This window comes from Fusarium proliferatum (genome assembly GCF_900067095.1).
Source record: "Fusarium proliferatum ET1 genome assembly, contig: FPRO_scaffold002, whole genome shotgun sequence".
Classification (NCBI taxonomy): Eukaryota; Fungi; Ascomycota; class Sordariomycetes; order Hypocreales; family Nectriaceae; genus Fusarium; species Fusarium proliferatum.
The window spans coordinates 3,045,300-3,065,992 of NW_022194791.1; the positions used below are offsets into that span (position 1 = coordinate 3,045,300).

The 20,693-nt window shown below is 48.3% G+C and overlaps 4 protein-coding genes across 4 annotated transcripts; 2 read left to right on the forward strand and 2 right to left on the reverse strand.

The window, feature by feature from the left end:
- Positions 1-547: 547 nt before the first annotated feature.
- On the reverse strand, positions 548-8,573 carry FPRO_02793 (uncharacterized protein; the record flags this gene model as incomplete). The annotated part of the gene is made up of 3 exons (XM_031227067.1): positions 548-7,510; positions 7,562-8,244; positions 8,570-8,573. 3 exons carry the CDS (start codon positions 8,571-8,573, stop codon positions 548-550), a joined length of 7,650 nt encoding a protein of 2,549 aa, XP_031077540.1.
- Positions 8,574-11,312: 2,739 nt separating this feature from the next.
- FPRO_02792 (putative NCP1-NADPH-cytochrome P450 reductase) lies at positions 11,313-13,506 on the forward strand (the record flags this gene model as incomplete). The annotated part of the gene is made up of 3 exons (XM_031227068.1): positions 11,313-13,094; positions 13,147-13,425; positions 13,489-13,506. The coding sequence occupies 3 exons, from the start codon at positions 11,313-11,315 to the stop codon at positions 13,504-13,506; spliced, it is 2,079 nt and encodes a 692-aa protein (XP_031077541.1).
- Positions 13,507-16,657: 3,151 nt separating this feature from the next.
- On the forward strand, positions 16,658-18,596 carry FPRO_02791 (uncharacterized protein; the record flags this gene model as incomplete). The annotated part of the gene is made up of 7 exons (XM_031227069.1): positions 16,658-17,502; positions 17,554-17,629; positions 17,715-17,804; positions 17,859-17,950; positions 18,000-18,260; positions 18,310-18,387; positions 18,443-18,596. The coding sequence occupies 7 exons, from the start codon at positions 16,658-16,660 to the stop codon at positions 18,594-18,596; spliced, it is 1,596 nt and encodes a 531-aa protein (XP_031077542.1).
- A 380-nt stretch (positions 18,597-18,976) lies between these two features.
- On the reverse strand, positions 18,977-20,251 carry FPRO_02790 (putative RIO2 protein; the record flags this gene model as incomplete). The annotated part of the gene is made up of 2 exons (XM_031227070.1): positions 18,977-20,134; positions 20,189-20,251. The coding sequence occupies 2 exons, from the start codon at positions 20,249-20,251 to the stop codon at positions 18,977-18,979; spliced, it is 1,221 nt and encodes a 406-aa protein (XP_031077543.1).
- Positions 20,252-20,693: the final 442 nt, after the last annotated feature.

The window sequence follows — 20,693 nt, forward strand, 5'->3', positions numbered from 1 at the left end:
ATTATTCATAGATTGTTGGCCGACGTATCAAACCTTTCCTTCTTAAAACTATGGGCTATGAAGATTTGAGACTGAATATGCATTAAACGGGGTTACATATAACCCTGTCAACGTTTTCCAAGTGATATCATTCGAGCTAGGTTTGAGGTGAGTGTATTATGAGAGATGATCAACTGTTCTCACTTAGAATAACTACATTAGTCTTGAGTTTGGGACTATTTACTAGGAATTGGTAGATGGAACACTTGAGCTTGATTTGCGCCTTGCCTTGCCTTGTCTTGCCTTGCCTTGCCTTGCCAGCTAAGTTGAGCAGAAACCATACAATCACTCAAAACCACAGCACTTGCTATGAACTGTGAATTCGACAGCCTATCCATTGTTGAATTCGATCGCTTTTTTCCTCTTTGACATATATGTAGACATATCCAATACTTTGACTATTTCACATGTAAGATCCCTGGCGCCAGCGCAGCACAAGTTCCACTCATCATACAACATATCTAGCAATTATACAAAAATGGCCAATAAAACTGATCCTCTTCACATATCATAGCATATCGCCCTCTGCGTGATCTTGCATGCCTGGTGGGAATATACTGTTAGCCAGGCGTGATGCCGGTTGCGGCGGTGGTTTCTCTCTGCTCCTCTCGTCTCGTGAACGGCTGCTTGGCCCACGTCTCATCCTCGACTGAGGCCTTCGTGTTGCGGGCTTGATCATATTCTCCAAGTAAAAGGCGCTTTCGGTATGCCCTGTACCAGGCCTCTCATCATCGGCATCAGAGAAGCCCCCCACATACTCATCATCAGAAACAATATCGCCCATCTGTGGTTGATAAGAAGCTGGAGCTGAGGGTGATGTGATGGATCTGGAATGCAGGCCTGGTCTGACAGTAGGAATTACCACACTGAAGGCGCCCGGGTTCATAGTATTCGAGCTTGCCTCCCTCAATAATCCTGGAGATCGATCGGAGAATCCATTTTGGAAGGAGGTATTGTTCGAGGCTTCGTGAAGAATCGGCAGAATCTGCTCATCGTAAAGTTCCGCTCCAGGTTCGAAGGACTCCGGGGTATATTCAGTGATTGTCCTGGAAGATCTGCCATCGTCATCCGTCGTAGGACTGGATGGCTCTTCGAAGAAATCGTCAAGGCTGTCCAGTTTGGTTGCAAGATCCCCTGAGTGAACGTCTCCGCGTCCTTCATCAGACAGCATCGTTTCGGTTCGTTCTGGTGCGCCAAAGTAGTTGTATGGAAAGTCATCGGCATGAAACTCAACATCGGGGGTAGGCGAAGTTTCGGTCAACATCCCTTCTGAGCCCTGACAAGTATAGAAAGCGGCATGAATATTGGCCCGCGTCGCATCTGTCTTCTTCGCAGGCATAGGAATGGCCCATCCTGATGCCTCGGGTATTCCAAACAAACTCTGCGTACGCTCGTATTCCTTGCGGATCGCCCTCGAGGTTGGCCGTGTCATGCTCATCCTCAAATGGTGCTTGTCCATATGATTTCCAGACATGGTCATGATGTTGTCCAACACCTCAAGCGCCTCCATACAGAACTCTGTCTGTAGGAGCCGAAGAAGTGGGGAGATCAGATCGGATCCATGACCAGCGAGCTCGGGTTTGCGCATGTCCACTTCAGGGATTGCGACACAAAGGATCCTCATGGTCTGGATCTTCACCCACGACAACGAGTTTGTAAGAAGTCCGGTTAGGAAAGTCACCATCTGGAAGTCCATCTGGGGGAGATAGTACTCTCGTAAAGCTCCCCATAGCTCAACAATGAAGTCTTTGCTGCTGTCCTGTGGGTCTCCCATTGCGAAATCTTCCAGAGCCTCGGCGATACCAGCCAAGCCTTGGTTATCGGCTTCTTCCTGGAGAAGTCTTGCTGTCTGAATAACGCTTTCGTCCGAGGTGGACCTCTCAAGTTCGTTCAAGAAACGCGGGAAGTTGGCCAGTAACGAGAAGAATAGACGGGACTCGTCGCCCACTAAGCCGTCGCTTGGTAGGTGTACCAACTTATCTATTGTGTCGAGAGTTGGTTGCCAACAAAGCGACGACCGCAAACCCTTGTGAAGTAGAGGCTGGATACCTTCGAATATTCCCTCCCAGCGAGACGGCTGGCCGTCGGCAAGTATGCGTCGCACATTTGGTGAGCTCAAATCCAATTTTGAGAGAAACTTATTGAGCATTTCGACCGCTTCCAAGAACTCCCGCTCGTTAATAGACTCTAGACAAGCACAGGTCGTCCAAAACAGCTGTGGGAAGTTAAGAAGATCTTCAGCATCAAGCTTCACAATGATGGTCTTCAAAGTCGTCAAGATTTCCATGGAGAAGGATTGGATTTCTGGGTCTTCATCAGCAATAGTATTGGACAATCGAGCAAGCATGTCTCCAAGCATTGGCTGGTCCACAGATGTAAGAACGCATCTGAAGATTTGGAATGACCGGCAAGCAAGATGTCGAACTGGGCAAGATGTCGCCCAAGTTAGCGAAAGGCGTCCCCAATGCTCTTTGATTCCAGGAAAGGTCGTCTCGAAGGTTTTGATAACCTCTGTTGTAAGGAATTCCATACTTGGTGGCACTTTGCTATCGTGATCGTCAACCTTGCCGTTGCTATCCTCATATCCCCAGACCACAGAGCGATCGTGCCGACGAATCATGTCGATCAGATCTTCGATGGCTGTCTTGTCAACATCCTGAGTCTGCTCATCTATCTGCGATATGACCACCTCATGAATAAGATGCACGAGCATCTCTCGTGCCTGCTCCTGAACCAACGGAGTGTAATGATCCCAAAGGACGGTGACGACCTGAAGAAGAAGCGGGACGTTTTCGTGGGTAAGGTTAACTGGAGATACCATTAGATCCACAAGTAGGATCAGTGACAGTTGGCCGAGAGAAAACCCAGCTTGCTTGGTTCCAACTGGAAGAGCCTCGGCCAAGTTAGCACAGTAGGGCAGCAGGTTAATGTCAGCTGGGGGCTCAACAGCATCTCGCTTCTCGTTCGGTACCATGGCTTTCGGGGTTATTTGCATAAGAAGGAATTCAACAACCTTGATGCCAGGCGTGCTATTGGTTGTTGAGAGAAAAACAACAATTTGCTTAGCATACTCCACGAAGTTCTGCTCCCGACGCTCAAGACACAGCTGCATGATGAATTCGAGAACCAATCGGACGTTTCCTGGGTAAGGCCCAGTTGCAAGAGCTTGCCAAAGAGCTTGAACCTCATTATGCAGTGCGCCGCTGGACTTGATAGTAATCTCGAGCAGGTTTGCAAGCAATACAAATGACTGTGCCGCAGGTCCACCACTAGGGTCCAACTTTAACTCAATGGACTGAATCCAGGGCAACATGACTGCAACAACATTTCGCTGAGCTGCAGGTTGAAGATCCTTGAAGTAGAGGGTGAACTCGGAGAAGATATGAAATGCCAGTTCTGTGTGTTGCTTGGCAAGGCGTTTGGAGATTTCGAACTGTGCTAGTTTGTACACAGCCTGCGTTTTGTCTGAGATGCTGATGTCAAAGTCTTGAATCTTGGAGTTTCTCTGTTGACGTGTCTCCAAGCTCCGAAGGACAGTCGAAGACTTGGACCGAATCTCGCTTTGATCATTGCCCAATGTGAACAGACACAAACCAAGGAGCTTCCAGAACGGACAAGGATAATCAATGTGATCCTGGAGAACTTGTGTGACCACCGTGAAATAGCTTTCGAGGACTTTAGGGGCCTCGGCCAAATAGCAACGTGCAATACAGTGCTCCATCAAGTAAGGAACCTCCTGGTTGTGGACAATTAGGTTCTGGAGGGCTCTTCTGCCAATGACGTTCATCTTATCGCTTCCCGAGTTGAAAATAGAGTCGATCCAAGCAAGCATACGTCGAACATCAAACTGAAGAACCACGTTACTCTCTGTTGTGACGCTAATCGGTCCGCCACATAAAGCAGCCATTGCACTGAGGGCTGCAGTCCGAAGGTTTCTCTTCTCTATCTCCATCGCAGCGGTAGCAGTGCCTCGCTCGCCCAGGGTCTGTTGGTCAATTAGCGATTGCCGCATGGTGTCCTCTCGAGCACGGATCTGGTTCTGATTCGGCGAGAATCCGCACCAGTCCTCCATCAGCGAGAACGCAGATTTTCGGGATTCAAAAGTCATCCATCGGGATGGATCTTTGGTTCTGTTAATTCCTTCAAATAGTGCTTCCATCAGTCCACAGTAATGGCGTCGGAGCTTCTGGAATTCCCAATCCATCTGGACTTCTCCGTCCATGAGGAATAGCTTCAGGTCCTTTGTATATGTGGTGAGAGTGGATAAGAAAAACTCGCCGTTGTAAACTTCGGGGTCTCTAAGGAAATGCGAAGTCAACTTGAAAACATGGGTGATCTCCGTTCTGAGAAGGTCCATCTTCCGGTTCCTCCTAGGATTGCTGTTTGTCCTCTGATGTATCCGAGCCCGTGCCTCATCGTTACATCGAGAGACTTGGCCTTGTAGTTCCTCAAGAAGAGTCCGATAAATATGAATGTTAATGGACCCCATAGCAACAACAACAGCGTCCCGAACAGACGCGGAGGAGACGGACAACATGGGAATGAGGTACTTGAACAACATCCGAGCCGTCACAATCTTATCTTTAGACGACGCTTTCGATGCCTTCCGGACGTGCTGGGGATCTTGAGCCGTTGGCAACGCGCCTGGGTCTGCCAGTGTTGTGCAAGCAAAGATCAGATACAGCTTCCATTGCTCCACCATCACCTCAGGGTGGGTTGTCGCAGATCGGGCCCCTAGCCTAGCACTTCCTGGCTCGTTATTGTAGTACAAGCCCCTTGAAGGCTCGGAGAGGTACACGATTGGCTTGTACATCTGCAAAATACGATTGCAAATGAGATCGCGACAGATAGTGACTGTGAACGGGCATTTCTCATAGGCCATGCGAATGAGCTTAGGGAAGATTTTAAACCACAAAGTCGTATCATAAGAGACATCACTGGCACAAAGCTCAACGAGAGCACCTTGGTTATTGGCGTTTTGTAGACCACGTTGCAATCGGCTTCGTTCAGCAACAGATAGCTGCTCGTCGTTGAAATCCATGACCTTACTAGACTCGTTTTCAAGGATATCAATCAGTCTCATGGAATCCTTATCCTCGGAAGCTTCTTTCCCGAGGGCCTTGTCAAATTCAACAATCAAACGAAGAACTGTCACTGCAAAGTGACGAACTCGTCGTGATTGAGAACAAAGGAAAAACAATCCATGGGCCTCGGCCTGGTCAACCTCAGCCCAGATACTAGATATATCAAGCTTGATAGCTCTTTTATCAGATGCATTAGCTTCAGGTTGGTCTGTAGCAGCATCTCGGGTCTTTTGTCTGATTTCCTCGATCCATATCTGTAGCAGTTCAACGTACAAGCGTAGGGTGTTCTCGATATGACTGTGGCCAAGCATTCCGCCATCAGACATTGTCGAGTATCGATCATCGAAGTTGAAGATGAAACGAGCGAATCCCATAGTGACTTGTTGAGCATGCGATTGTCTGGCAATGGCTTTCAAAGAGTTGGCAGATGACTCCGCAATATTATACTGCACATGGGCTGTTCCAGTACACAGTAAATTGATCAGAGAGTTGAAAGGTATGTCAACAGAAAGACAACGGGGTAACGCCTGAACAGCAACATGTAAGAGTTCATAAAACGCTTGTTTTTGATCCGCGGCACTCTGATGGTCGTCTTTGCGAGAGAAGGTAAAGGTTTCAGTTATAGGGGTTTTTGGCAAAGGGCTATTGAACTTCTCATCCAAGGCTGCTTGTCCACCAAATGTATTGTCACAAATAATAGTGATTTTTCCAAGAATTTCACAGAACTTGAGATAGAAGTCTCGGACTCCGTCACTCAACACGTGAGTTAAGACAGGGCGAGTAATGTACTCCTCCTTCGAATGCGCATCTGGTTGTGATAGCGGAGAGTTGCGTGCCGAAGACATAGCAGGGGAGACAGGAAATCGATCGTGAGTCGAACTCGAGTTTGGACTTTCAAAGAATTGCGGGAAAGGAGGGCGTCCTTGCTCACCCTTCTCCAAATCCGACATTATGTATAGGAAAGCCCTTATGCCAACAACAACCCGGTCAGGGTCCAGTTGCTCAACTTTCAACTCTTTGTTGGCAGTAAAAAGTTCAGCATTGATAAGAGGAAACACAACATTCCTGAAGCAGTATTCAGGATACTTAAAGCCAACGATCCGAATGATCTGGATCAGAGGTTCAGTGCACGGAGTATCCGATGCAACTAAACTTCGCTTGGATGATGGCAAAACAAGTTTCATGACCTCGTCGATTTTGCGGAGGCTATTTTGGAAGGTCTCATTAGTTCGATACAGGAATGTCCATAATAAGCGAGAGATGACCTGAAGACAAAGGGGTTTAGTCATTCGATCCTTGACTTTAGTTTGTAAAGGCAATATCAACTGCAGCCATTGTGATCCAAAATTGTCTGGAGAGGATACACAAAGCAAAGTCGCAGTAAGAGGGAATGCGAAGTTCCAATGCCTCGGTTTCATAAACATTTGTGCAAGGCGAGGTCCGACAGCAGCGAGTACTTCCGCCCATTTTGGATGCATGAAATGGCTGTTGCTGGCCTTTGCGGCGATTGGAAGAAGAAGCATCTCTATCACTTGGCAGAAGGCTGTCTTGACTTTTTGACCATGGGATTTCTGGAACAGGCGGCCAAGTGAGATGAGAAAATCGCAGGATTGCTCCCATGACTCTTCGGGGGAGATCTTGAGCTTTAGGTGCTTCATGCCCCCCAAAACAAGTTCTACTTTTCCCTCGGCATCTCGACCAGAAGAGGAGGTTGGGCTTTTGACCACACGTTCTTGGAGAGAGCTGTCCAAGTCTTCAATGAACCTCCTGGTAACTCCACCAAAGTTAATGCCACTCATGTATCCCAGCAACTGAGCAAAAAGGTTCCAATTGGCAAGTTTCAGAGGGGACACCATCAACTGCTCAGTATCGGCGATTTTTAGTTGTCCGAATATAATACTTTCCAGCTTATCCTCCATTTCGGCGGTGATAGACGATAGGTTACTCTGACTGATGACTTCGAGGAGAACGCGACAAAGAATGTATATAGATACGGTCGATCGACGTTCAGCTTGTGCTACAAACTCTTGCCTTGCTGCGAGTGTTGGCGGACCATTTGGGAAAACAGAATCAGGACCTCCTTGGCCAGGCATCGCAGCTTGTACTGGTTCTGTATTTCTTCGAACAAGAGGTGCCCCTGCCGCGGCATTTCGAGATTGCTGAAGATGACTGCGAGCTTCGTTGGCAGCATCACTTTTACTTTTTCTCCAGAGCATCATCGAGTCTATCAGGGCTTTCGGTTTAGGGCTAGCGATATGGCCCAGAGCAACAATCAACTGATCGAACGCTGGGTCAACACCTGGTCCGCATATTTGTTCAACATTGGGTTCGGGATCAAACGGAACCGTGATGCATTCTGTCAACTTCTCCTCCGCCTGTGCAATAAACTATTTCAAGTTAGTTGTGGTACGCATATACACACTAAAGTTTATACTGACTGAGGTGAACAAGACATGAAGCGCATATTCGCCAACCGTCTTTTGCTCATCCTTGTGACGTGAAGAGTGAGAGTGATGGGGGGTATGGTCTCGCCGAGATTTACTATGCATTCGTTCGAGCTTTCGTTGGGTCATGCCATATGGAGCATCAGAAGCATTAGGATGGTCCATAGGTGCAACATTTCCGGAGAGAGATGTAGGTGGCCGAGAAGGATAACCGGCGTCGCCATCGATACGGGTGGCCACCGATTGCATGTCTGAACGATCAAAGCCGACGCCAGCGGCTGCTATCATCTGTGGGCTGAGGGGACTAGAGCTGGTGCTGGCCAAGCTGCCATTTCTCGAGTGTTGAATGCCGTGGACAATCGAAGTTTGACGATGATGGCCGTATGCGGCGCTCTTCGGGTCGATAATGCGCTCTACGACTCCGCCCAGAGGGCTCCTCGAATGAAGTCGTGGCGAGGTCAAGGGCGGGTGTGTCTGGGGGATCTTTTCGGCGGACGATTCTCGTGAGTGCGCAAATCGATGGGCGACCGGCGATTCTGAAGCTACAGGGCGTAATGTTCTATCCCACTTCTTCTCATCATCATCTTCTTCTTCCTCCTCCTCTTCGAGTCTAGGAACAGGCCGGGGAGAGAACCTGAGCGTATCCTGCAGGTGGTCCGGCAGCGGCTGCGACGGCACTATGGGTCACACAAGGGGGTTAGTGAACAAAAGATATATCTTTGCTGAATGTTTGAAGATGTTGGTGAAACGACAGCGGAGACGCCTAGAGCAGGGTCTGCATGTAAGCACCGCCAACTCTGCTTATTTTGCGGTTATAAATACTGAAGACCCCGCCAAGCTGAATTGTCTGGATGGTCTTAGGGAAAACTGGTGACGAAGGTATTCCCTCGATAGAGCCCAGATTTTAGAGGTGGTGCGGGAAGAGAGGGGTTGGTGTTGGTGTTGGTGTCAGGTACTGAACGTATTGGAGTGTGGACACCCTTTCTAGGGATTTGGACTTACCCATCCTCAAGTTCTATGTCGCAGTCCCATGATCTATGTTGATTCTTCAATCTCAATGTCAGTATCGCAACTGAGCAAAAATAAAAGCAGGGGAACACGAGAAAGGCGAAGGGTATTTACGGGTTTGAAGGGATGCAACTATGCATGTACAGTACACGAGGGAGTCTTTTGACAACAAAGACAAAGACCCAAGAGACCGACTGACTTTGACGGCTGGACCACGCGCAATGACGCTACCGTCAGCTTGCCCATGTATTGGCCCGGCCCGCTGAATGGCTTGTCCGACAAGCCTTTGTAGAGGGCTGTTATGGAGCCAAACGAACCCAGGGAGCTCTAACACATGGCACACATGGCAATCGATTCGTAGTGTTCTTTGGGCCATATCCTTGCTATCTGCAAGGGCCATGGCCTATCAACGGAACTAAGATCAACCGACATGGGATGACGGGCCCTTGGTAGACAGCGCGCCACTTCTTGCCTGTCAATTGGCTTCCGGGCTTCTTGGGAGGGGGCTTGGGTGATCTCATGGCTCAGTGTTCGAGATGCTATCTGAGAGGCATCTATTCACAAGAATGACTCGGTGAAGCTTGAGGGATGGATACGCCCCACTGCCAAAGCTGGTGTATTATCAGAACATAAAGAAGAGTACGCCTGCACTTGTTAGCAAGGATCAACAGACCCGGATGCTCATCAGCGGAGCACTTGTTTTCTCCGCTGATCATTGTGCCAGCTAGGGGAGGAAAGAAAACTCAGGACCTTAATCCTAAACGACAAAAAGATTTAGGCAACTTGACATAAATTTAGGATATCCTTTGCTGGGTTTATTTTGACACCTCATATCAAGGTACGGTGTTTTCTTGCCCCCCGAGGGCCAGTATGAAATTGCTTAGAAGATAACCCTTGAGTTAGCATAATGGACCTGGGTATCTCCATGTCGTTCAATATCTCGCCATAAGCACCACACACAACTTCATTATGCGAAGGGATGGTATAAGCGAGGTTTCCATGAGTCAGGGACATATAATACCTATGATATCTCCACTTCATCCTAGCAGCTCGTTAGCAGAACGCGAAGGGTCAAAGACTAGATACATTGAAGCACCACTCGAGTAGCTGAGACTAATTAGAACACATGCCATTTTATCATAATGGTGACTAGAAATAGATGTTAAGCAATGCGACCTGCTTGGTAGACCTGGCCAAACCACAAGCATTTGTTTATAGAGCCTGCATGGAAATTTCGCAGGTAATCATGTGAGACGATCTTGTGTCATGATTGTCGATGTCCCGCATTCCAATGGGTGATTGACATTGTGCAAGCAAATTGGCAATGGTACCCTAGGCTGTCTTGGCAGCAATGAATGTCAAAGAAACAAAGGTAAATGCCACATAGGAAAACTCATAAAGAAGGTCCATGCTTTCTGTTGTTCTGATTCAAATACCTACCTGCACAGTCGTCTGCTGATAACAGCCACACTACATGGTGTGTTCAACGGTTTGTCTCTGGACTGCACAGGTTTTCTTCAATTTGAGGGGTCGAGGCATGTGCACTCGGCACTTCAAAGGAGCCGCGGATCGAAACATCGGGATAGTTTCCGCAAAAGAATAGAGGGCGGAACTAAAGTCCAATGTTGTAAGGCGATTCGAAGATCTTGGGGTAAATTTTCTGGCTACATAAATAAGGAGCAGAACTAACGAAGATAGTCGATGAGAGATGACCAGGCGGGACAAAAACGCGGGGATGGAGGCAAGAGAATGAAGAATGCTATTGCTCGATATGCCGAGGCCATTTGAGTCGGCCGGGAGTCGATTACGGGAAGTGTAAGATTCCGTGCAAATGGCGGCTTTCATACCTATTGAGCGTGTTCGTTTTCGGAACCCCGCCGGCGCCGGCCGCAATATCTCCTGATTCGACCGCCGTCACTTACCGTTTGATCTTCCGGGCGCCGGCTGCGAGGTCGCTCCCTGGAAAGAGAGTGGAAAACACATATCAAGTTCCGAGTTTCCTTTCTATTTCATCATTCTGTTCCCTTCAAGCCTTTGAGGCGTCTGTGCGGTCTAAGTCATCCAGTCCACCACCCTCTTTCTTTTCACGGCAAAGAATCACAAACTCGAAAGTGAATCGTTGGACACTTTTACCATCTCCAAAGCGACTCTGGCCTGAACCCCTGCAATCCCGCAATTGAGCCCCAACAAGAAGAAGAACCCGGCTTTAACGGTTCAATCCGAGCCAACAACCGAGCGAGATAAAGACCACTGTGGCATTCCGTAGCTGTTCTGAGTAGCACATACCTTTACCCTTTTGAGGAGGTTTCGTTTCACCCTGCTACGGGTAGGTATAGTATTTCCATAATAGCTACGAGTTAACAAGAGTTGGGTTTTGGCTGCTGAGTAGATGGGTTTACGTGGCCAAAGTGCATGATTAGTGCTGATCCTTCAAATCGGTAAGTGCGGTCCAGGAAATCTCACCTCGCACGATAAAGGATCCTCGGGTCATCCATTAATCTCCTACTTTAGCGCGAATTTGTTACTGACAGCACATCCTTTCTTTCTAGACACTCCACGCCACATCCCACTTTCCTCCTCCTCCTCCCCCGCCTCCTTTCCGGCCGATGAGTATTGGGACAGAAACCTCGAAATCTCGTTGAAACTCGGCAGATCCTGATTTTGTCACTGGCATCGTTGTGTTTGCTGGCTCTCTACCTCTTGACCACGAATCCGCCCCAGCGCTTTCGTAGCCATCATGGCTGAACTGGACACTCTGGACATCGTCGTCCTCGGCGTTATCTTCCTCGGAACGGTTGCATACTTTACAAAGGGCAAGCTATGGGGTGTTACCAAGGATCCCTACGCGAATGGCTTCGCTGCCGGCGGCGCTTCTAAGCCGGGTCGCACGAGGAACATCGTTGAGGCAATGGAAGAATCCGGCAAGAACTGTGTTGTCTTCTATGGTTCTCAGACCGGTACTGCTGAAGATTATGCTTCTCGCCTCGCCAAGGAGGGTAAGAGTCGATTCGGACTAAACACCATGATTGCCGATCTTGAGGACTACGATTTCGACAATCTGGATACCGTTCCCAGTGACAACATTGTCATGTTCGTTCTCGCAACTTATGGTGAAGGCGAGCCTACCGATAACGCGGTCGACTTCTATGAATTCATTACCGGCGAGGATGCCAGCTTCAATGAGGGCAATGATCCTCCGCTGGGCAACCTCAACTACGTTGCTTTCGGTCTCGGAAACAACACGTACGAGCACTACAACTCCATGGTCCGCAATGTTAACAAGGCTCTCGAGAAGCTTGGCGCTCACCGCATCGGTGAAGCTGGTGAGGGTGATGATGGTGCTGGTACCATGGAAGAGGACTTCTTGGCCTGGAAGGATCCCATGTGGGAAGCCCTCGCTAAGAAAATGGGACTGGAAGAGCGTGAAGCAGTCTACGAGCCTATTTTTGCCATTAACGAACGCGACGATCTGACTCCTGAAGCCAATGAAGTGTATCTCGGTGAGCCCAACAAGCTGCATCTCGAAGGCACCGCCAAGGGACCATTCAACTCTCACAACCCCTACATTGCCCCTATCGCTGAATCTTATGAGTTGTTCTCCGCCAAGGACAGAAACTGCCTCCACATGGAAATTGACATCAGCGGTTCTAACCTCAAGTACGAGACTGGAGACCATATTGCTATCTGGCCTACCAACCCTGGTGAGGAGGTCAACAAATTCCTGGATATTCTCGACCTCTCTGGAAAGCAGCACAGCGTTGTCACTGTCAAGGCTCTCGAGCCTACCGCCAAGGTTCCTTTCCCCAACCCTACAACCTACGATGCCATTCTGCGATACCACCTCGAGATCTGCGCTCCTGTTTCACGTCAATTCGTCTCTACTCTCGCCGCATTTGCTCCCAACGATGATATCAAGGCTGAGATGAACCGCCTTGGCAGCGATAAGGATTATTTCCACGAGAAGACTGGCCCGCATTACTACAACATCGCCCGTTTCCTTGCCAGCGTCAGCAAGGGCGAGAAGTGGACCAAAATCCCGTTCTCTGCCTTCATCGAGGGTCTCACCAAGCTCCAGCCCCGTTACTACTCCATTTCTTCCTCGTCTCTGGTTCAGCCCAAGAAAATCTCGATCACTGCCGTCGTTGAGTCCCAGCAGATTCCTGGCCGGGATGATCCTTTCCGTGGTGTTGCTACAAACTATCTTTTTGCCCTAAAGCAAAAGCAGAACGGCGACCCCAACCCTGCACCTTTTGGTCAGAGCTACGAGCTTACAGGCCCCCGCAATAAGTATGATGGCATCCACGTTCCTGTCCATGTTCGTCACTCCAACTTCAAGCTGCCCTCAGACCCCGGTAAGCCCATCATCATGATTGGTCCTGGTACTGGTGTCGCTCCCTTCCGCGGTTTCGTGCAGGAGCGTGCTAAGCAAGCCCGTGATGGTGTTGAGGTTGGAAAGACACTCTTGTTCTTTGGTTGCCGAAAGTCAACCGAGGATTTCATGTACCAAAAGGAGTGGCAGGTAAGACAATATAGAATTCAATCGTTCGAGGCTTATACTGACTGTTTCTCAGGAATACAAGGAGGCCCTTGGCGATAAATTTGAAATGATCACCGCCTTTTCTCGAGAGGGCTCCAAGAAGGTTTATGTTCAGCACCGACTTAAGGAGCGATCTAAAGAGGTCAGCGATCTGCTCTCCCAGAAGGCTTATTTCTATGTCTGCGGTGATGCAGCCCACATGGCCCGTGAGGTCAATACCGTCTTAGCACAAATCATTGCCGAGGGACGTGGGGTGTCTGAGGCCAAGGGCGAGGAGATCGTGAAGAACATGAGATCAGCGAACCAATACCAGGTATGTAGTGACTTTGTTACTCTTCACTGCAAAGAAACCGCATATGCTAACTCAGAATTACAGGAGGATGTTTGGTCATAGAAAATGGGGCGAATGGCATACTAAATTCAAAGTCAAGTCATCGGCGGCGATGACTCTTCAGGTTTCATGGTTGGTGTTCTGCTCGACTGCGACTATGTTCGTGGTGTTGATATTTGACGAGATACAAAGTAGACTCGAGGGTTTTCTTGCAGCAAACTAGAGGGATGGTGTTAGGATGGCTTGGTACATTGCGGTATATGGTTTGCGGCATCTACATTGTTGTCATCGTTTGTAACCTGTCCAAGAAAGCTTTGGTTATCTGCGCCGTCACAGCCTTTCTGCCACTTAGACATGGACTTGCCGACAGAAGCAAGTCTGTAGATCATCACCTCATGCCACCTTAGTAAGACGAACCAAGTTTAAGATGTAAGAAATCGACAAGTCATGGTTAAAAGTTTGGGCCAGACTGAATAATTGGCCAGTGCTCCTGTTGAAGGTACGATGATGAATGAAATAAATACAAACATTCCAATTCAGCGTTTGTATATGCAGTCATGTATGGGCCGGCCCATGCTGGTATGTGACGGCGTGTCGATGGGTATCACGTTATATGCAAACCGTTCAGACATGGAGTAAGCCTACCCTGCATCACGGTGTGGTTGGTCGCTGACACCACCAATTGAAGGGCTTGGGATTATTTCTCCCTTGCATATTGCAATCGTAAAACTTTATCTCTTTCCGTCTACATGCACGAACGCTAGTCGAATAAATTCCAACAACCTGGTACTTGGAAATCAGTACTACTTTATGGCGTTGGAGGATATCTTGAAGCCATGTCACAAGGGCCAAACCTGAGCATTTGAGCAATTCGAAGTGCTTTACTAGATGAACTATGGGTACGATGTGGTATTATCACGGTCGACGATATAAATTCAAGAGGAATACACTTTACTTACCTACCCTCGGGGGGAAATATTAAACGACCCTAATGTACCAAAATTTGCTGGCGTTCCACCCATCGAAGGGTCTAAATCGCCCGGCTGAAACTTGACTAAAAAGAAAGTCATCAAACGCATGGGCAGGCAATACAAGACAAGCCGAGCGGTTGATGCAGGTGCAAACTGCACGGATACAAAAGAGCATATGAAAAGCAATATGTATTCTCACAGGTCAAACATACTAGACAAGCCAAGAGCTAGAAAGCTGATATTGAAGTACTACCAAGGATTGGAAAGCATCACGAACATGCAGCTTACAGAGACATGCATACTTAGGTGTTCATGGAATGGGATGGCGAACATGCACGCCTTGTCTGACAAGATCTTGCATAATATTCAACAAATCAGAGCGCGAGACATTGGGAAAATGACTACAAGAGAGTTCGATATTTGAGCTCAAACAAGCGACCAGGAAATGGTTGGTTTTGCTCGCATGGGAGATCTGTTTGTGCTATGAGCCATGCCGCAAAATACCTGCCTAGAAGTATACGGAACATACTCTTATGAAGATACATCTTGTACACTCCTCAATACAATTGTCTGCGTACTTCAGCTGGGGTCCAAGCCATCTCTCAGCACATACAAGAAAGGGCTTTAGATCCAGGCCACTTCAGCTATCTAGATACTGACCTTTGAACATATTGACTTTTAGTAACAAGTATCATTGCTTCTGCGTGTTCATGACCTAGGCACATCTACGAAAGACTTACGGTATGTTGCTTTGATCCACACTGCTTTTCATCAGTCACCACAACAATCTTCCTATTCACTGTCGTTTCACTGGCATTGACTTCCGTCTTTCCTGATCCTTATCTTCATGGGTTTCAACATTACGTTTCCATAATCACCAAACCGATGTTCTCGGTGCTGTTCATGCTGATATCTGGAAAGCCTCGGCCCTCGCACGAATATCAGCACTGCCCAAGTACCCGTCGCTCTGGCCCGTATTTAACAACAGAACAATAGACAGACAACGTGACTATCATTGCAGATATTCTCAACCATACATACATAATTGTTCTGATCTTAGCCCATACCTTAATAACCCTTTCCATTGCCTCATCCTGAGGTACTTAATACCTAGTAACAAGCTCGTTCTACAAACTTCCATGGGAGGTGCTTAGGTCCTTCCAATATCATTGTCTGGAAGTGGCAGGCAGGACCTCGCTTCGCAGCTCTTGCCAGCTACAACAAATAATTCACCTTCCTAAGATAGGTTGACACTGTCAGAAATCCTGAGGCTGTCAGAGGGTCCGCATTGAATTTCTCCTCTTTGCTATTCTTCTTATTATTCCTTCCCATTGTTCAAGATTCATCCAAATCATATCTCATCCGACCTTCTCACTCAACAGCGTTTTGACAACATTTTTTGCGCGGACATAGGTCTTACTGATAGCATCATTCTTGCCTTTTTCTCAACTGCAGAAGGTCCTTCCTCTTTCATCAGTATACCTCTTTCCAACATCATCATTTTTGTGCACTATTAGGTAGGTAGGTGCTTGCTTCATCCTTTCTCTTCCTCTATTTCCCCTATATCTTCCCTCGTCTCTTCTCATCCTCTCTTTGTCTTCTTCATCTTCTTTTCACAGACTTCATTCAACGCTCCTCATACCTTCAATCTCTTCTGTACTCCATCTTGCACGCTATCGTGGCTAATTTACTTACTCTCGCTTCATCTCAGTCTTGGTACCCCAGAGTTCGTCATCATCGGCTTCTTTCAGCCTGCTTTGTCCATCAACTGCTTGATCATCATTCAAGCCCTCGAGGTATGTTTGCTGCAGACCTTTGCCCCAGTCACTCTGCTTTCACGCATTCATCCCTCAACCTTATCACAGCAATACAGGACTGCCAGAATATCGTTCGTCCATATACTCAGTTGGATGTTCTGTTCGAATCCCTGGGAACATCTGTTCTACCAAGTTATCATACCCTCTTGTCGTCACCCACACATGCACTTCTCAACTGACATCTTGGATACAGCCAGATTTTCACACATCCACCGATTATTCGCATCTTGCACTGCTTTTTGCAGCCGATCTGTTGCTTGTGAGGTGAGATGCTTGCAATTACCCCTCTGGATGTTCAATCTGTTGTAGCAATATCCCTTTTCATCTTCAAGCCTAACCGAGTCCGAGCCTTCATCATTACCAAATGAATGATCGTCTGACATTTGCATAGATATCTCAGTCATACATCCTCATTCAATGGCGACCATGGAACCGACCGCTGGTGTGGCACCTTTCCTCTCCAACCAGCCTGATAGGCGACCTCAGCATCTCGCTATCCCTGGCTCTACCGATCACAATGCTTTGTTGGGCCACTTTCAGGGGTTGAGCCTTACGGGCATGACTTTGCCTGCTCCCCAGGGCGCTCCTGTTCCCATGCCACCACCCTACATGGTTTCTTCCGATGGACTCATTCTTGCCTCCATGTCAGGTTCCCAGTCGGTTGCCCTTAACCACCCAAATGAATCGGCCTATCCTGGTTATCAGATAAATGGAGCCTATGCCAACCCATATGCTCTATCCGGCCCTCTCGTTCCCTTCACCCCCGCTCGCGCCAATGCTGGACATCCTCGAGGTGATCGAACTCAGTCCGAAGTTCCTGGTTTGGAGAACCGCCGCGGCTCCTACTCGACCACAGAGTCCGCACCTGCTACCCCCTTTTACGGGAGCTGGCCAAATCGTGAGCATGGTCCCAGAGTTCACAGCGACCGATCAGCGTATACAACTCCTTCTCCCCACCAACTCCTTGGCTCTCATCATGTCGAAGCTACGACTAAGACAAAGCCTTCTCCAGTGTCTGATAACGTCCTGGATGAGATATTGGCAAAGGAACCTGCCATTCCTACGGCGGTTCCCGCAGTTTTCACGCCTGCAGGTCAGATGAAGAGCCTTGAACAGAGCCTCGAAAATCGAATCCCCGGCAACCGCAATGTCTATATCCGTGGCCTTTACCCGACCACCGATGACCATACCCTGTATCAATTCACTTCCCGTTTCGGTGAAGTCGAGACTTCCAAGGCTATCATTGACACTGCCACCGGTGCGTGCAAAGGGTACGTTTCGTTACGCAAATCTTGGAACAAACAATGACTAACAAAGACAAGATTTGGCTTCGCAAAGTTCTTTGACGTTGCTCACTCCGAGATGTGTATTCGCGGATTCCATCGTCTTGGATACGAAGTCGGCTTTGCTAGGGCATGTTCCCCCAACCCATGGATGAGTGTTGAGAAGGGTAAACTGACACTTTTTTCTTTTCTTTTTTCAGGAGTCTTTCAACTCTCGTCTCAAGGCTGAGGGTGACGACGACTCTACCAACCTGTACATCTCGAACCTTCCTAAGTCTCTGACAGAAGTGGTACGTTTTGAAAACCATGGCTCAATATGTTCTACAGCCTCTAACTGCTGCTAGGAGCTCGGCGCCATTTTCAGGGATTATACGATCTTGTCCAGCAAGATCCTTCGTGATAGCATGGGGAACAGCCGTGGTGTTGGTTTCGCTCGGTAGGTGCTCAGGGCTAAGGATGAGTGTATGTGGCTAACAGAAGCACAGCTTTGAGAACCGAGACATTTGCGATGATGTTATCGAGAGGTTCCATGGTTCGAGTGTTGGCGATGAAGGACTTCTCATGAACATTCGCTACGCTGATACTCCAGCTCAGAAGGAATTGAAGCGAGTCACCGCTGAGCGTCGTCAGTTCCGAACGAACGAGTACAATATCGGAGCCTACGGCACTCCCCTCGTCGGCTATGGTGGCTCCATGTACCCTCACCATGCCCAGAACCGACGAGCAGTCATCCCCATCACCCGGCCGTAAGTTTCAATGCGTATTGTTTTCTCACAGAGGTTGACACTTTCCTAGTCCCAAGCCACCGGCTCCCTCTGTGTCCGATACCAACAATGAGACTCGGCGCCTGGCTTCTCAGCGTCAATCCATTGGGTATGAGACAGGGCTGCCCCGGGGTTCTGTGACTTTTTTCTAACCCTTGGTATAGGACGGCTGCTATCGGGAGCACCAATGAAGTGATTGCCACACCCGCCTCATCCGAATGCGGCGAGAACACCCCCGTTCACGTGGATGGAGTGGTGACTGGCTCATCCTTCGATGCGTCCCCTTCGATCAAGAAGGAGATCAAGAAGGAGATCTAAGATCTCGAACTGCCAACAGTTGAAATGGATTCTATCTGGCTGGTAACGCCGGAACCCGCGTTTTCATTTATCATTCGTCTCTCGTTGTTTTCCGTCTTGGAGTGTTTGGCTCAAGCATCAACAGTGTAGCCATCGCGGAACATCTTATGGTCTGAGGTAGCTGTTACACTCGAGGAATTCATGCCATGATATGATGTCATGAGCTTTTGTAGTTTAGATTCGGGGGCTTCGTGCCATAAAAGTCAGAGGGCGTTTAGAGAGAATTTTCTTAATGTCATAGAATTCCTTCAGTTATTTTGAGTCGCAGATTTGTTGTGAGCGAAGACATGCTTGGTTGGCCTTGTTGGATCTTCCAAGATATGGGTATCATTGTTTTTCATTTATACTGTCAGTTTTGACATGCTCTCCTCTACCATATCCTCCTTCGAAGCCATAGCATCATCGCCAAGTAGACCGCCTGATACCTGGCCATCATGAGGGTGTTCTGTGTTATCTGTATCACTGTTCTCACTCTCTTCATCACTGTCGTCACCCTCATCTTCATCGTCTTCATCCCCACTATGTTGAGCCGTTTGATCCCCCTTTTCCTTGATAGCAGCCTCAAGATCTTTCAACATCCTCTTTGTAAAGCCAGAAGCCTCCACCGTAGCGTCGAGCCGTTTCACGCCATCCTTACCCACTGTCTTTTTCGCATGTTTGAAAAAGGGACCGGGTTCTGTTGAAACAAAGTGAAATCTGCGCTCAAAGAAGCGTTTGATGCAGTTCACGTCTCGATCGAAATACATCTCGGCATTTTGATGCTCCATAGAAATCATTTGGGGGAAGTCGATGATGACAGGCTCGAGTGTCAGAGTCTCCTCCCCATCCTCAGATTTGATAATGTTCTCCTTGATCAAGATGTTGAATTCATTGAAATCACCATGAATCAGTCCTTGTTTGGCGAGTCGGAGGATCAAAGCAATGAGGTCAGCATACAAAGATGCCGGATCAGGAACTTCCGCTATCTGTCGGAGAGGAAAGGCGTCTATTAACGACATGACAATTGTGTGCCGTGATTGTGCAATGGGCTCGGGGACGGGGAAGCCTTCTTCACGTAAAGCCTTCATGAAAGCAAACTCTTTCATGGCAGCGAGCCGTGAAAGATACATCCATGATCCAGATTGTCGATTCTTAAGGTAGTCTCGATTCGATTTGACGGTTCGGAAAGAAATTCGGCCCAGTCGATGGATCTTGAGGACTCGTTGGGTGCCGCTATGATCTGCCACAACCATGATATCACTCTCTTTACCCACACCAATTCTGTCTCCTACACTGTAGACATCCTTTTTCTTGGCATAGGTGTGAAGTGCAAGGTAATCGAGTCCACCATACGTAAGTCGATATCCATCGTATTTTGCCTCCTTCACCCGTGCAATGAGACCGACTTTGGCAAGGGCTGAGATACTCTTATGAACGCTTCCGGCACCACCGCGAAGGCGTGAGATCTTTTCAATCAATGAAGTTGGGACAAGTTCGTGGTTCTTGCTTCCCATTTCGACCTATAATTGGTTTAAGTCTTGTGTCTAACGGTGATGGCCAGGGCGTATGCATACTGCTGTCAAAACTCGCCAATCCTCAGAGGCGAGGTGGCGCATTGCCCGTGTATCTAACTTCATGGTGGGCCGCTTTTGTAGAGAGTTTCAGGATAAATGCTTGAACCTCTATCTCAAGGATTTGTTGAAAACTGATGTTTTTTGTTGTTGGAGTTGGAGGGGTTGATGCTGTATGGTGGGGTTATTTTTTCTTGAAGATCTTATCGCTCGTTATCAAAAGTCTGCCTTCTTGGCAATGTGGGTCCTATTGTGCTGGCTTGCACGTGATGAGGCTGGGGATAGCCAGGCGGCAGCGCTTCGCGTAACCCAGCAGAGCTACCGCTACCTACAGCAAAGCACCTTGAGCTTAGCCAAGCAGCCTCCATCAGTTTCCATCCACACCAACCCACGACCACGATAGCACAACTCTCAAAACTGACACGCCGCGATCACTGAGGACACAGCTCAGGCTTGTATAGTAGTTTACCTTTCTGTCTTTTTTTTGCTGCCAGTCTGCTCAGTGGAC